Source organism: Branchiostoma floridae, chromosome 13 (genome assembly GCF_000003815.2).
Source record: "Branchiostoma floridae strain S238N-H82 chromosome 13, Bfl_VNyyK, whole genome shotgun sequence".
In the NCBI taxonomy this organism is placed as follows: Eukaryota; Metazoa; Chordata; class Leptocardii; order Amphioxiformes; family Branchiostomatidae; genus Branchiostoma; species Branchiostoma floridae.
This window is the reverse complement of record NC_049991.1, coordinates 12,224,104-12,240,921: the sequence shown is the minus strand read 5'-3', so window position 1 is coordinate 12,240,921 and position 16,818 is coordinate 12,224,104. Positions and strand designations below refer to the sequence as shown.

Here is a 16,818-nt window from a genome sequence, read left to right as displayed (position 1 = left end):
ATTATTCATTGTTAGGCAAGACTTGACTGGTTAAGTAGAAATATATATTCGGCATGCCTAATTGCTGATTGCCACTGGCTGGTTTAATCTGAAGGCAGCTACAGTAGCTTGATCAGTCAGTTGGGATGATTTCTTTTAGTGGAAATTCGGATATCTTACCTTGGGTGCTAGACAGAGTGGTTCCATTGAATACAACTCCTACCAAACCGAAGATGCCTACTCTACTCTACTCTTCTCCAACCTCATACTCTACTCTACTCTGGCTAAAATCATATTTACCGCTTTCGACTGACCCATTATCTGTAGGTTAGCCATCATGTAATCCAAACTATTTTTTTTTTAATGTCATAGAAATAGATGTCAGCTATTCGCGGCATTTTATTTCATTGCTTACATATTTCAAAGTACTGACTATTCGACCGATTTACTTATCTTCCTCGCTTAGATATCATCAACGTCATATTTTGGCCCCTTTAAAGAGTGTGTGATTCTATTTCCCGCCATCCTTTGACACTGCCCTTTGACCTGACGCGTGGCAATACGAAAGTGAAAGGATCCGGCATATGTTTGTTTAGATGTGTGCGCTTTCACTCGCTCCTCTCCGAACATGGCCTGGCATAAAAGGGCGGATACCGCTGTCTTTTCTTTTGAGGTCATGTATTGGGTTACCCGAATGCTTTCGTTGCTGTAGATTGACGGTAGAAGCAGGACCGTCTGGAGGCATTGGATTTGGAGTGTATCTAATGATCCGCTGTAGCTGTAGCCTTCTTCGCAGACTTCGGAGTGGTAGCGTTGCCTGTGTGGCAAAACTCCCGCTCACACCATAGTGGCATAGGGAACCTTAGCCCATGCTGAAAATTGTGAATCAGTGGCCATCCCCTAATGCCGCCGCTCCGGAATTCGCGGAAGGAGGCTGAAGGTCTGCTTCCCATCTTGGCTTCTCCAGCACCGCCGTGTCACCGAAAGTCCCGTTTGAAGTGCACTGAAAATCATTTGACATTGTCCTTTATGATTTGGGCCTATTAATGTATTTAAAACCGATATGCGACGGCAACAATCAGCAATCTACAACTCCAGCATAGTGTACTGTTGACAGAGGCTACTGCAGTGCACGGCAGAGTTTAATCCCCCGCTGTCTGGGCGTGGCTGTTAGCGCCTGGCTGTTAGCGCCCTACTATTAACTCCCGAAGGAAAACATAACCACCTGTTAATTTCAATTGTTGTTTTGTGTGGCTTCCCATAAAACGAAGCGTCTCTATCGATTCCCTTCCTCCTGACGTCATGAGTACGACCTTTAGCGGTATGACGTACCGGTTGTTCCGCTATCATCAAGAACAATAGACCGCTTGACGTGTACAGATAATTATGGACAAATGCAGTGTCTAATATGCCATTTCGCCGGGATGGAAATCACGTTACAACCTGTCGCAGCGTTTCCAAAACAAGAAGGATACCTTAAAACGTAGGTCTATTTTGTTGTTTTCAATGATTTGGGCCCTCTAGTAATTTGAATCAAATCATACTGTGAAGTTTTTAAAGGCACCGACGCGTCATCTCTGTATACGTGTAATTTGATACGCTACATGTTAGTTGCTCGTATGTAAGATTACCAGAATCTGTCTCTACAATCCCGTGTACAGGCTAGTACAGCACTGTATCATACTATTCAACGCTGATCAAAAGCGACGAACTTGCAGCACAAATACTAAGTAACCGGGCACACGGTCTGTGTAACATGATTGGGTCATTCAACGTAAACACACTGCCAAAAGAACACCCGTACGGTCAATAACCGCTTGTATGTTTCAAAGACAAGAAGACTTGTCTAGCATTACTTAGTTTCTTTTATTTTTTGCAAGTCATGCCTCTGAGCAGCACGTATTTGCATTTAAGATTGTTTTAGCAAACAAAAAGACATTGTCGCTACACATACTGTATAATCATTGTGCATTACTGTTTCAACATTACCTTGCAGAAAGAGATGCCCAGCTTTGCAGACTGTAGCTGGTGGTCATTACACTCAAACCTCACGCAATCTAACGTCAGACACTGACTGAAGATTTGGCTACAGAGTTCTAAGATGATGAGAAAGTGTAAAAACTATGCCCACAAGTGGGCCGATAACACCTGTTCTGTGCGATACCTGAGAAAGAGACTACCGATCGTGGGCTGGCTGCCCAGGTACAACCTGGAGAAGTTCCAGGGAGATCTGATCGCAGGCTTGACGGTTGGTTTGACCGTGATTCCCCAGGGTTTGGCGTATGCTGCAGTTGCGGAGTTACCACTTCAGGTAGGTGGATGAGAGGCAGTCATGTTTTTATAATAATGATAACAATGATAATATTGGGTGTATTTGCAGCCTTTGCATTAAGAAATAATATACACCAAAAAGTAGTTACTCAAGCAACTGGATATGGTTTTGGAAACGGTCAGACGTTTTGGATAGAATCCACTATCCTTTGTCAGTGACACTGAAATAATATAGTTTATTTCAGCATATCGTAAGTTTAGCTTGAAGTCTAAGGGGACAAGTTTCACACCAAAATCAGAGGGAAGTTTTTTTCTTGTTGCACCATTTTTAGTAGCATCTGAAGGCAGTAATTTAAAATTCTACGTTTTTGTCCTTTTCTGTAAACATTTTGTGCATGTTGGTGACAGCTAACTAGTAACTGTTGTGCCCTTGGTAGCTAAGGTATGGTAGAAGGCCATGACAGATCCTGGACTACTGTAGAGACTAGGGCTGGGTACCGGTACAGTGTACTGGTACACACTGTACCGGTACAAAAACGTTTTTCTTATTGGACCGGTCCAGAAAAAACGGACCTGAAAATATTTGATGGACCGAATGCTGGACCTGTTTGAAAATGAACAGACTATATGATCAGGCATTCACACATTTCGGGACTTGCCGGTCGAGGAAAATAACAAGAGCGAAGTAGAGTAGAGTCTATAGTCATTTCTACCAAATTTTACAGTCAATAGTACAGAGGCAGTTAGCCTTGTAGGATTTTAAAACGCCAGTGGGAGTCGAATACCCCACCAAACAGATTTCTTCGTAACAGAATCAACCATTGTTTTGAGTACTGTCCATTCACAAGTTCTCACATACTGAATCAGGTCCAGGTTCAGGTCAAAACCTGGACCTGACCCTCTGGACCTGAACCGGACCTGGACCTGAATTTTCTGTACCGGTACCCACCCCTAGTTGAGACTCATTGTCTCATTAATTACTGGAAATTAATGACAAAGTCAAACCAAAATTGAGCTGGTATAGAAAAACTTAAAGTTAAAATCACAGCTGTGACAGGTGTTCAAAGTCACTTAATCGCCCATAATATTGTACATAAAGAACGCTCCTGGGTTGACTCTGGTGAAATCCACTTCAAGTCGATCCAAAAATACAATTCAGCCTCAGTGTGACATCTAGACTTTGCAAAGTCATTGTGCTGCAGCAAGAAATATCTGCTACATATATGTACTTTAAGGTACAAAGGTCAGGAAACAACTAAAAGCATCATTTTCTCAAGGAGCTTTCATCAACATTGAATGCTCCTTGTTTTTATAAAGTCAAAATCATTATTTTGGTGGATGACATTTGTGCATGATCACGACTTGATGAAATCAGGGCTCAAAAATATTGGTGATAGACAAAAAAACTTTCATAGCTGTACATTTGGACTTGAGCAGGCAGGCAGGGAGCCTCAGAGCTCTTTTGCACAACCATGCATGACTAGACACCAGTTAACCATGTATAATTTAGTTGCACGGGAGGCAACTAGTAAAGGTTGTTGCCTGTTTTTGCCTCCCTACCATTTTGTAAACACATATGGTGAAGTCCAAATAAATAAATAAATAAATAAAAATAACTGGTACACTACTGTCTAGCACTGAAGATATTACATTATGCACTATGCACCATTTAATGATAGAGACCATCATTGTTACATTCAGTTTACTTTGTAATGGTTTATCACAGTATCAACACCAGAAAAAAAACAGTGACGTTATTGGTCCATAACCAGGTAAAACCATACCAGCATTCAAACTAAGTAGAGCTTAACTCAGGTTTGCAGCTTTTTTAATCAAGCTGTATCAAACAGTATGTAGGGTATGTTAAAGGTAAACTCTCGCAGTGACTTTTGTTGAGGCCGTATTGTCAGAGCAATCAAAGAGTTGCTATTTACTACCATCCCATTTAGTCACTGTGTCTGGGGAATGGCATTTGAAGACAGAGCCCATCCCTCCCCTTCCGCCACCTTTTACCTCCCCAATCAAATTCAGGTAGACAGGTACCCATTTTACACCTGGGTGGAGTGAGTGCCTTTCCCAAGGACACAATGTCTAGCTAGCCTGTGTTTACACAATCTCTCGCTGGCTGGGGTTAATGACCTCCTCCCCCCTAGGGCGGCGGTAATTGTAGGACTGGCCGCTAGGAGCGCGATTTTGGTCAGGCTAAACATCTAGCCACGAACACAGGGAATCGAACCAGTGACCTCTCGATCTTTTGTTCACTAGCTTGTCACTTGGCCAATATTCCCTGTGTCATGTTACTTGTTAAGTTAATGTTAAAGTAGCAATTAAAGTTAAAAATTTATGATCCCTCCAACTTCTCCTCCAGCATGGCCTGTACTCTGCCTTTATGGGGTGCTTTGTGTACTGTATCCTGGGTACGTCCAAGGACATCACACTGGGACCTACAGCCTTGATGTCACTGATGACAGCTCAGTACGCTGAGGGACAACCAGCTATTGCTGTCGCACTGTGCCTCTTTACTGGACTCATCCAGTTTGTAATGGGTATATTGCGCCTAGGTAAGTACAGTGTCAAGAATACAACATGCTTGGCTTAAAGAAATTAGGGTAAATTTGATCAAAGATTCTACCTCCTTTCAAGGACATTATTGTCCTTGATCCTTTGAATAACAAGACAGTCAGAATGTGCTGGCATTGTAGATACTGAAAAAGATAGTGATAGTAAAACACTGATTACAGAAATTTTTTTTTGCTCTCGTAAGTTAGGTTTAAGTTGCATAACTGGAGATACCAGTACCCTATTTTCATCCCAGTGATTTTACGTTGCCTCCCCAAACCACAGGTTTCCTGCTGAACTTCATGGCTGTTCCAGTTAACTCAGGGTTTGTCACTGCTGCTGCCATCATCATTGGATGTGGACAGTTGAAAGTAAGAAATGCACTCTGGCAATACATGTAACGTTCGTTCACCTTTATCCGTGGGGTAACCTATATCCGTTGTGCTGCTAAACAGGGTATCCAGGGATATGAAGTCGATGGACGGTAGTTTCAAATTGTGCTATTTTAAAAATATTGCAGTTTCAAACCATCATCTGTTGACTTGATACCCCTAAATACATTGTTCTTTAAAAGAACGGAAAAAGGTTACCATACGGATAAAGGTGAACTAGCGTTATATCTACAAATTTAATGGCAAAATTTTATTGTGCAATATTTTAAAACAGGATCTATTATGTGAAGGCTTTTGTGAGGACACTTGTTGTGCATTACAGACGTGAAGGCAATTTTTCAAACCAGGCTGACATTCAGGCTAATTTGTTCTGCATTGGAGAAAAAGAAGAAGCCAAAACACTTTGCATTAAGAATTCTTGCTCTAGAACCAAATTTGATTATTGCTGTAATGACAATCCTTGTGTGCATAAGGAAAAGACTTGTAATTCATTATACTGATACATATAATATGTTATGATATTTAGTTCATAAAAGTTTAACATCATCTGTTTTAATATGGTTTGTCTAACTTGCAAAGCATCATTGAAACAAGAAAACAATGAGATGAAATTATTAAATGTATATGTATTTCCAGCTTATCCTGGGCTTGAAGGATGTACGGAAACCCTTCATATGGAACATTTATGACACTTTCAGAAAAATACCACAAACAAAGTAAGTCCACTTTAATATACCAATGCTATTTCATCATAACTCAAAAGTATTCAAGGCGTGTTAGCACTTAGTTTAACCATTATAGAACAAAGAACATCTGAACGATCAATATGGCGTAAAAATCACAACCACAATTTTGACCTGAAACATTATTCCAGCTGCTTTATGAAATTTGCTGATTGCTTTCCAACCCTCTACCCCATTTCACCATATTTACAGTTGTTGTAGTTGTGTTAACACCCATCTGTCTTGGCAGTCACTGGGACCTGATACTTGGACTCATCTCTTTTATAACGCTGCTGATATTGAAGTTTATAAAAGACAGAGACTGGGACAAAGACAGGGATCCAAACGTGCCTCTCACCAGATTACAAAGGGCCGGCCGTAAAGCTATATGGCTGGTTGGAACAGGTAAGGCCCAGGTCCCATTTTACCTTTTCATAATGTTGCATCTCAGCACACTTTTATTATACAACAGCCAACAGATCAATTTTTGAACAAATTTTGAACAAATTTTGAACTTTCAATGAACATTTCTAACCCATTACAGCTAATACTTACAAATTTGATACTTTGTGAAAAGATTCGAATTCCATGATACTGTACGGATCATAATGGGGGTAGTCACGCATCATTGAAACTAAAAAAGGTCTTGAGATTTTTGGAAAAATATCCAGATTTTCCAGAAAATCTTGAGATTTTTTCTCAAAATCTGGAGATTATATCTTTAAATCTGCAAATTATTTCTTTAAAAATTTTGTTCAGTGTGATGTTAGATGTACTTATAGTTGTATGTTTGCAACATATTACATCAACACTTGACAAAAAGTCTCAAATTGTCTTTTGTATTTTGTTCACTGTAGCAAGAAATGCAATTATTGTTCTGGTGACGACAATCTTTGCTGGGATTCTCTACGTCTACAACATCAGACCTTTCACAATGACAAAAGAAGTACCACCAGGGTTCCCTCCAGTGGGGCCCCCTAGCTTCTCCTATCAGCATGGCAACCACACAGTGGAGGGAGAAGAGTTTTTTACGGTAAGTGCATGTCTCGGGGCAGGTCTGTTGGTATTGAATATTGTCACCTACAATGTACAATCAATCAATCAATCAATCGGTCGTGTGCATCATACAATGTACGTGTACTGCAAATGTGATACTGAGTATCTATGTATGTACACTCAATCATTACTCATAATTTTCCAATAGAGATACATTGCACCACATTTTACTCAGCTAAATGTCTGAGTGTACATGCGTTAACAATGTTCACATTGTTACAAGCAATATGATTATGATGATGATTGTTACAAGTTTTCATTTGTTTGTTACCTTTCAGCATCTTGGAGCTGGTGTAGCAGTCATTCCCATGATTGGTTTGCTGGAGAATATTGCAATAGCCAAAGCTTTTGGTAAGTCTTCTAATTTTAATTCTTAAAATGACACCTTACAGTAAAATTTGACTATACTGATATTGTTTGAAATTGGTTAATGCCATATCATAAGAGTTTGTAAATGAGAACATTCTATGATCGTTAGAGTTTCCACATGTAATTTGTTGCAGTGTTTTATATCATGTCAGGTCTTCATATCCACATTTAACATATTTCTGTACCAGAGATGACCTAACATACAACCTGTTGTCTGCATTTTATACAGCCAGCAAGAATAGATACACCATTGATGCCACTCAGGAGCTCTTTGCATTAGGTTTGTATTGTGTTTGTGTTCGTACATGTGCATCATAACTTCAACAGAGAGCTGAAAAGCTATGTAGCTAGTTGTGTACTGCATGCATTAGTTAAACGTGTGATAAGCTGTCATACAATTGATATGCTCTCCCTTTTTTTCAGGCATTGCCAACACAGTTAGCTGTTTTTTCGGCTCATATCCAGTCACAGGCAGTTTTTCCAGAACAGCAGTCAACTCAGCTAGTGGAGTCAGGACCCCAATGGGCACCATCTTCACAGGTTTGTTTTTTGTTACCAGTATCATTGGGTGATCTTGGAGAAGAATGCAAGTCTTGTAATGTACATGTCTTGTGTCTTGTGTGTGTGTGTGTGTGTGTGTGTGTGTGTGTGTGTGTGTGTGTGTAAAATGTACATGTGCATGATTGCGTCTTCTAGCATGCCCGTCTTGCATCGTTTATGTCTTGCAGTGTGCATGTATTGTAGTATGCATGTAATGTATGCAAGTCTTGTAACGATTGTAGTGTGCATGTCTTAAGTGGTATGCATGTCTTGCAGCATGTGTGTTTTTTGGTGTGCTTGTCTTGTGTAGTAGTAGTGTTCAAGTCTTGTGGCAATTACTGTATGTGCAAGCCCTGCTATTTTCTTGTATGCTGCTAGATGGCAGCACTACCTGGAAAATACCAGAGGTAAGTGCTGCTGTAAGGTCAAATCAAAGTTTGATAGTCTCTTAAAAGTTTCTATATCTTATAAGCCTATAAGTATAGCAGCATGGAAGGTTTTACAATCTAGTTTAGCTTCATGTAACATCTTACATGTATGATCAATGTCTTGTTAACATGTTCCCAATAGTTTCCAAAGTACAAGATTAAGTTCTCTCTCTCGGATTGATCCTGCAGCTGTAGGCTTCCAGCTTTTATTCCATGTCTGGCATTATGCCCAGTTTGAGAAATCGTTAAGTAAACTCTCTTATTATTCCAGTATAAGAGTTTGTATGAATTATTTGTTCCCAAGTTTTGTGTGGTCTTAAATCAGGAAACCCTGGTCCAATTTAATGTAAAAAAATATTGAATTGATCTGAAAACTGTAGGTAACAATACTAATAATTTAGAATTCTAAATGGTAGAAGTAGAAGTCAGTTAATTGCACAATAGCTTACCGCACACTTCTGTTAAAATATAATTGCACTGAATCCCAAACTGGTGCGGTTCAGCTGGATAACTTCACATTATTGCACCATCCAGATGATTGCATGAAAAATGCTGGCAAGTGGAGTGTGCAATTAAACAGCTTCTACTGTTCCCATATGTCACAGCCCTTAATGTGTTCTCTCCTCATGATTCCATTGCAGGGAGCCTGGTGATCCTGGCCATGCTGTTTGTGACTCCTTACTTCATGTACATCCCCAGCGCTGCGCTGGGAGCCGTCATCATCGCTTCTGTCATCAACATGGTGGAGTTTGAGCACATCACGGAACAGTGGAGGGTTCACAGTCAGTAACATTGCTTATTTGCTTGCTTTGTACAAGTAGTACAGTAGAAGCCATTTAATCGCTCCCCCCATTTGCCAGCATGTTTCATGCAATTATCCGGGTGGTGCAATATTGCGGACTTATCCAGCTGGATCGCACAGGTTTGGGATTTGGGGAATCTGTGCAATTAACAGAAGTGTGCGGTTATCCGTTGTGCAATTAACTGGCTTCTACTGTTACAGTAGTATCCAGTATTTCATTTACTGCTGCTGTGATCTCTGCTAGTCTTCAAACCACTCTTTGAAGTGTCCCCTATAAACTAAAAGCCACTTTAAAGGGAAATGCCACTTTTTAATATCTATGTACAACTTTCGTTGTAACCTTGTAACTTTCACATGACCTCATCAGGCCTCCTTAGGGTTTACAATGGTCATGCAGTATCAAATATGTATGGTTTGATTTTGAAGGTTCAGCCCCAATACTGAGCCCATTAATTGCATGTATTTGCTCAGAGCGTTGGATATGTGTACCTAAGGGGGAGTATGGATTATATTTCCATCAGAGTCAGGGGTCCCATCTGAATCAAGGATCAGACTAATAACCCATATCTGAGTCAGAATGGGTACAGCAATCAAGGATAATACATGTGCTATCACTCAGTCATCCAAGTGATGTAATAGTCACAGGTCAGTATCCTCCAATTGCAGTTCTTATATTGTGATTTCCTTCGTTAGCCTACTTTGATTTGTTGAAAATGTGGTATGAATAGACTGTTAGTAATGGTTTCTTTACTCTCTTTGCAAGCCATTTTATTTTACATACATGTAATGCTACTTCACCTTTATCTGCTGGGCAACTAGTATATCCGTTGCTTTTACGTTTTAGAAACAGAGTATTAGGAATATCAAGTCGATGGACGGTTGTTTCAAACTGCAATATTTTTAAAAAGTTGCAATTTGAAACCAGCGTAAGTCAGCTTGATATCACTAAATATCATGTCTTTAATAGCAAAGAATGTAGGTTACCCCACGGATAACGGTGAACTAGAGTTACATTATATAAGTTGCAAGTTGTTGTTTTAGGATTTTTATCTCGTCATGGTTATAAGATGTTTTTGTAAAACTAAGTGTTATTTTGCTCCTGTGTTGCAGAGCCAGATGTATTTGTTTGGGTTGTTACCTTCTTTTGTGTCCTATTCTTGGGCATTGAGGTAAGTTATGCCGAGTTTTCCATATCCGTTAAGCCGTCTTTGAATGTGTTAACACTCATCGCCTGATAAAGAACACTCTAACACCTTGTGCACCTTGATTACAGGATGATTTATGTACTTAACAGTGGAACATTAATCAGTCTGACAGGTTAATACAGCTTGGTGTTAACAGATATGATCCATCAATCCCTGCTGAAGTTGCAGTTATCAGATTATCAGTAGAACATCTGTTGTGGTCTCATCGCCTTAAGTATTGCTTGAGACTAACAGATCCTCTATTTCTTATCTGTATTATTGATTCCAAGACGGTAGGTAGACAATGAGGAATATGCAGAACTTTCTGATACCACATGAATTCAATATTATTAGTCTTCTAGATCTTACCTGTAACTTTTCTTTTGGCCAACTATTCATCAAAACCTTCAGAAACCCGCTTCTGGCTATGTTAAGGAACTGGTAATTGTCGTATCCGTCTTGGTATATTTAGTGCCTGAAATAGACACACTCAGTGTTTGAGGAATTACAAGAATTTCAATCATGTTTCCATTGCCAAAAGTGGCCTATTTATAAGAAGGTCTCTGCTGTGAATAATCTATTGAAACTGTACATTTTGTTAACAAATGATAGATTGAACAGTGTATATTCATGCCCGACAGCATATTACTTGTAACTATCAGAGCTGGTTGAACAAATCTGTTTATAGTATTTTGAACAAAAAAGATTCAAAAGTATAACAAAGGATTGGGTAATTGGTAGTTAGCAGGCAACCATGATATAACCTATTAATGATAAATACACATCTGACAAAAATAATCAAGCTAATCACAATATTGGATTACCTGATTTAACTCTCTGATGATTAAAACACTGGAATCCCCAATTAAGATCATATAATCATCAAAATATGATTTGATCATAAGTAGTGAGGTTACATAATACAGACAAATCATCAGTCACAGTGTGCCAAGGAGTATAGTACTTAATTACATGTTGAATAAAGTGCAATATTTTTGGAAATTAATGATGCCTTGGTGATTTGGTTGCCAAACTTTGCTGTTAAAATGGAATGACGTATTGCCAACCTCTTGGCAAAGGAAGGCAACATACAGAATTGCAATTTCTTATCATAATCACTTACTGTACTCTGCCACCTCTCTCTATCCCGAGTAATGCATAAAACTTTATATCACTTTTCTGACCTATGTCTTACTTCTATCTATGTCTCCATTATATAGGCCTTACCCTGGGCCCTGTCACCAGTGGTATGTCTTAATGTACATAGTCATCTACATTTCAATCTGCTCTTTCTTGCTTGCTTTTGGAGGCTTTCTTGCTTTTAGAGGTTGTAAAAGGGGTATAGTAACTCAATCCTTGAATGGATCTGACAAACATTTTGTATGATGTTAAAATCATTAGACATAGGGAAATCTGTAAGTTATTTCTGCCAACAGAAGAAGTCTTCAGTGTTTGATAAGTCATCTCAAGACTATAAAATGTTTTGATTTTACAGTATGGCATCCTTGCTGGAGTGGGTGTGGCTCTGGCTCTGTTGCTTTACAACACAGCAAAACCTGCCACCAAGGTGTGGAACTTTCCTTCCTTCATTATCATGATGTTGTTGATATTCTTATGACTGAGCATGAAACATATTGTTGAATTGTCAACCAAAGACTGAGTATTACTCTGTGTGTGTGTGTGTGTGTGTGTGTGTGTGTGTGTGTGTGCGTGCGTGCGTGTGCATGTATACAATGTATTATTCAATGTATATAGGTAAGACTGAACTTTCTATTGATTTTGTTGTACAGGTTGAATATACCAACTCGTATCCAGAGATTGGTATTGTGAGGCTGGACAGTGGTCTGTACTTCCCTGCATCTGATTCAATCAAAGCAACTCTTCACAGTGCTGGGCTCAGTGGTAAGCCTTTAACAATTAATATTGAATAATTGTGCATGGGGGATTTCCAAGTCAAGGGTCAATTTGGCACTCTAATTTGTAGTACCTGGTCAATTGTAAATCAGATGAAAACTTTATTTCTAATCTTCTTCTTCGTTGTGTCATCACTACACTTTGTGAATGTTATCATACAAGGAATAGAATAACTACAAAAACTTTTATGTACCAGTAGCAGCTGCCATGTATTGCATACACCCTTTTGCATTCTCAGTCATAGAAATTGGAACCTTTTGCTTTTTTCAGAGGAACCCTACAAACCAGTGGTTATGGACCTGACTCATCTGTCCCATCTGGACTTCAGTGTTGTTAGGGTGGGTCATGTTATTCCTCTAGAAGTTCATAAGATATAAAGTGTAGAAAGAAACTTACTGTCGTTCTGTATTTGTAGCACAGGTCTCCACTACTTGAAGCATCCATTGATATGCTAGTCATGCTGGAAGACTTCTACACATGACCAGCATATCAATAGATACATGTACATGGATGTATTCTATCATTGGGTTGATGAAAAAAGGTGATAATAGCTGCTGTAGTTATTGACAAAATCCTACCTTCCCACTTTAACACAGTCTATTTGATAAACTTTTGACTGAACTTATCACCTGATCTTATGTATGAAACACTGGATTGAATTTTCAGGCTCTTGGACGATCTGTGGAGGAATATGACCTGAACAAAACCACCCTGTATTTTGCTTGTCTCAGGGTAAGTTGATGTCACTGCTGTTTGTCTAATAGTATTTGAAATTTGCTATTTGCAGGACTTAAGTGAACCTTTGGTTGTGATCAATACATTTAGTTTTGCTCAGAGGTCTTTAAGTACGTGTAAAAGTACCTTTTATCAGGTTTTACTGAAAGGGTAAAACTAGCTAAGGGCTTTTAATGGGAGTCCATTATAGTGTCAATTACTTGTACTGAAGTATTCAGTGCTTTCTTTTGTTAAACTCTGAACTCAAGACCAAGTGAAGAACATCTTTTACTTAGTTTCAAGACTATTATAGCAATAACCTTGATTTTACTTTATTTATTTATTATGATAATCACGAACATCAACTTGTTTTTCTGCAGGAAGATTTGGAGGAGAAGATCAACCAAGCCCATATCAAGAACCTCCGATGTTTTCCAACAGTGCAGGAGGCTGTGGATGCTATTGTTGGTCAGTTTTATTTGATTTTTGTTATTATCATAATAGTAATATTAACAATAACAATTGTAGTGATAATGGTGCAGGTTAGTTCAGTTTGAGAGGGAACTATCAGAATATTCATGACAAGTCTGTATGTAATGTTGTTACAATGTCTGTCTCCTGTGGAATTACTCCATTGAGGATTCAACAAACCCTGAATGTGACACTCCTTTGTTATATCTTTAAGTTTGTTCTTATGATTTATCTGAGGTTTATCTCATTAGTATTTGGAGGAGTGTGTAGCACAAGTCTTTTTATGCTATTTATCATGTACATTTCAACACTTTGCCGTTATTTTTTTTGCAAAAAAATGAACAATCAAACATACAGACTCATTATTTTTTCACAGTGGAATCAACAGCAGAAGGCGACGTGCACCAGCCCATGTTGATGACAGAACTGCCATCAGATCATGTGGTCATCTCCAGTGATACAGGAGAAGCCCTGCCAAACCAAAGTACTGTCAACAAGGAGACATCAATATGAGCATTTTTCTTGCAGTTTTCTTCCTTTTTTTTTGTATATCTCAAAGGTGATGCTGACAAACATGTCACAAGCATTTTCTGAAGATGGTTTTATGAAAATTTGCTGCAAAAAAAGAGTGCTGAATTCTATTGTGTAAGTACATACATTTACAAGCCTATTTTAGTAGAAGGCAATTCCTTGTTTAATATTGCAATATTCTCAGAGAATTTATGTGTCCTGTTCAAAGACTGGAAATTTGTGGTGTAAATGGTTCAATTTTACTGCTTATTATAGGCTGTTAAACCATCGAGAATATGACTCAGATAGATTACCAAATTCCACTCTCAGCTGTTTTTACTACTTTTACAAAGGGCGCATTCCATTCTAATTTTATGAGATTACCACAATATACGGTTTATGATGCAGTTGTAATTCAAGTGCTTCCATTACCAAGTCATATTGCCCAGAAAAGTCTACCAGTTCCAGGTTCCTTTTATTTCATCATCATCATCAGTCACTGGGTTCTGCATCAATATTCTGGAAAGTCCTATAGCTGCATTCAGTCTTTCTTCATCCTTTTCTGTTGTGCTTTGCATCCTGCAAGCTTCCTTAGCTCCTGGAGTTTCTTTGCTGTTGTTGGAAAAGCTCGAGCTTTTATTTCACTCCATTTAAGGACAATGATTATAAGGACTTTCCTTAAGTTCCATTAAGATTAAGGTTCTCTCTCCGCAGAAAAAACTTGGTGGCAGTTGTGCAAATCATGTTCCAAATGGCTGGCAGTGCAATGGACTGAATTCATCCATAGAGATTATATGATTTTACATTCTGAAACATAATAATATCCATCAGATGACAGTGATATGACCCAAAAGTGAACTTTGAAAGACTTTACAATGAGATTAAAAGATGTTAAATCATTAGCTATGATGCAGATGTACATATAGATGTTGTAGCTTTCTCATTAATATACAGCTTTGCACGTGCACAGCTGTCTGTGAAATGCTGAAAGAACAATACATATCAATGAGAAGCAGTAAGTGCCTTGAGATTATATAGTGTACAGTATGATAATGTTTTTAAGGTTTACTGTAATTCTAGTGATTGAGATTGATTTATTTCAAAGTAATGTTATTGTTGAGTATTTTGAGCTGTACATATTCAGGGGGTGACTATTTACCTCCAAGAGGTCAATAAATAGATATTTATTCAAGAGGCAATATGGTAATACTAGAGGAATATTTCTTTAGGACCAGAGTAGCTACCTTGTATCCTCCCAATGCATTTCATACATGTTACATATAATGCATACTTCTTTGGGCAATTTCTGTTGCACCAAAAGTAAGGTCATTCAGAAAAGCACTAAAGCGCCTCTTTGTTTTAGTGAGATAAAGTGTCACACAGAAAGCGATTTTTCGTTAGTTGTGTCATGTTGATATGATGAAAACCAGTGTTATTTTCATCTGACACTTTATATTGTACATACATGTAACATTATACGTTGAGTCCTGTCACATTCCGTAGGTTCTGGTGGTGGAAAGAGTTTAACTTCAAGACCATGTCTGATAGAAGGAAAATCAGTGTGTATAGAAAAGGAATTACTGTTACATATTATGCCAGGGACTTGTTGAGGCTTTGAAATGTCTTCCTCGTGTTACACAAAGGGTGTGAGAGTACTGTATTTACAAAATATATCATGCCATGCAGACTACCTTTTGTGTGTATGCAAGGTTTAAACTGGAATAAAGAATGAAAATGAATCGAATCGAATATTCAGTTGGTTGTCATGTGACTTTGAGTGTATGTAACGGGCATCTAGATTCATCATTTGCTCAGTGAAAACGTTGCCTTGGCCTTTATGATATAACGTTATATATATTATTATTATATTAACGTTAGATATCTCTTTACTAAAAGGTAACGTTCCGAGGACCCAAAGTAAAGACATTTTGGCGAAAGGTAACATTAGCAGGTGGATTCTGTTGAAAACACGAGCTAGCCCTGCATGAGAAGTCACTTTTTGCAAAATTTCCTTCGCATGAAAACTTTTCCACTTACCTCCGCCAGCTTTCCCATCACCGCCTCCTATCTGAAAGCTCTAAAATGGTCCACCTGGCCCGCTCTACCTCACAAGTTGCCTGGTCATCACTTAAGTCGCCCTCTTTACGTCATTGTTCCACAGATATGCACCTGTTGCCATGGGTGGTAGTTCTGTGATTGGTTGAACGGTGTAACTTGATTACACTTTGCCCATCCTGTGATCTCGCAGGTGACATAATGTGCTATGACATAGCATGTTATTTAACGTCCATCTCGGGAGTTCGTGCAATTACTAAGTTACTCAATGACTCTTTATTACATATGAAAGTATTTCTTTATTGAACGTAAGCTCCTGTAACGTTAATGGTAGGTCAGTGCAGGTGGGCGAAAGTTCGACACTTTCATCTTGGAAAATGCACACCTGCAAAACGGATGTACATGTACGTTCCACCTTTTCAAAAGACCTTTGTAGGGAGTAGGCGTGAGCCAAATCTCAATGACAGTACTTAAGCTAACACCTAGCAGCTCGAGGCTTGTGCACTCAGCGTCTATATAGTGGATGGCTTCAAATTCCCGTTCGCAACTAAGAGTTGTCCAATAGAGACGTTTTGGCCATTGGCTTGGTATCATTCAAGTTAGATTCATCCATTCTTATGTCTAATGTAAAGATTGTAGGAAGTGTACAATACGTATTGCAAAGTGATCACGATATCCCATATCACCTGATGTATCTTTCAGTTCCCATTTCCGTGAAATTACAATATGGGCTTTACCGTAATAACAATTGATCCACAGTGACCGAACGGACAGATACATCATCTGAGAATCCATATCACTAGAAGTTTGAGTCGTCCCGTTGGAATTCTCATTGCCTAACGGGTATCTAGC

The 16,818-nt window shown here is 38.7% G+C and overlaps 1 protein-coding gene across 1 annotated transcript; it reads left to right on the top strand.

The window, feature by feature from the left end:
- The first annotated feature begins 470 nt into the window (after window positions 1–470).
- On the top strand, window positions 471–15,657 carry LOC118428707 (sodium-independent sulfate anion transporter-like). Its single transcript, XM_035838848.1, has 18 exons — window positions 471–1,462; window positions 1,976–2,290; window positions 4,619–4,811; window positions 5,095–5,180; window positions 5,838–5,917; window positions 6,174–6,328; window positions 6,781–6,956; window positions 7,258–7,330; window positions 7,578–7,628; window positions 7,772–7,888; window positions 8,958–9,098; window positions 10,229–10,287; window positions 11,798–11,869; window positions 12,093–12,204; window positions 12,487–12,554; window positions 12,883–12,948; window positions 13,311–13,398; window positions 13,778–15,657. Exons 2-18 carry the CDS (start codon window positions 2,081–2,083, stop codon window positions 13,912–13,914), a joined length of 1,884 nt encoding a protein of 627 aa, XP_035694741.1. The 5' UTR covers window positions 471–1,462; window positions 1,976–2,080; the 3' UTR covers window positions 13,915–15,657.
- The last annotated feature ends 1,161 nt before the right edge of the window (window positions 15,658–16,818 follow it).

Coding starts and splice junctions, on each gene's coding strand:
- LOC118428707 (XM_035838848.1), top strand. CDS start 2,081: ATGATGAGAAAGTGTAAAAACTATGCCCACAAGTGGGCCGATAACACC. Junction 5,181..5,837: donor TTGGATGTGGACAGTTGAAA/GTAAGAAATGCA, acceptor ATGTATTTCCAG/CTTATCCTGGGCTTGAAGGA. Junction 10,288..11,797: donor TCCTATTCTTGGGCATTGAG/GTAAGTTATGCC, acceptor TTGATTTTACAG/TATGGCATCCTTGCTGGAGT.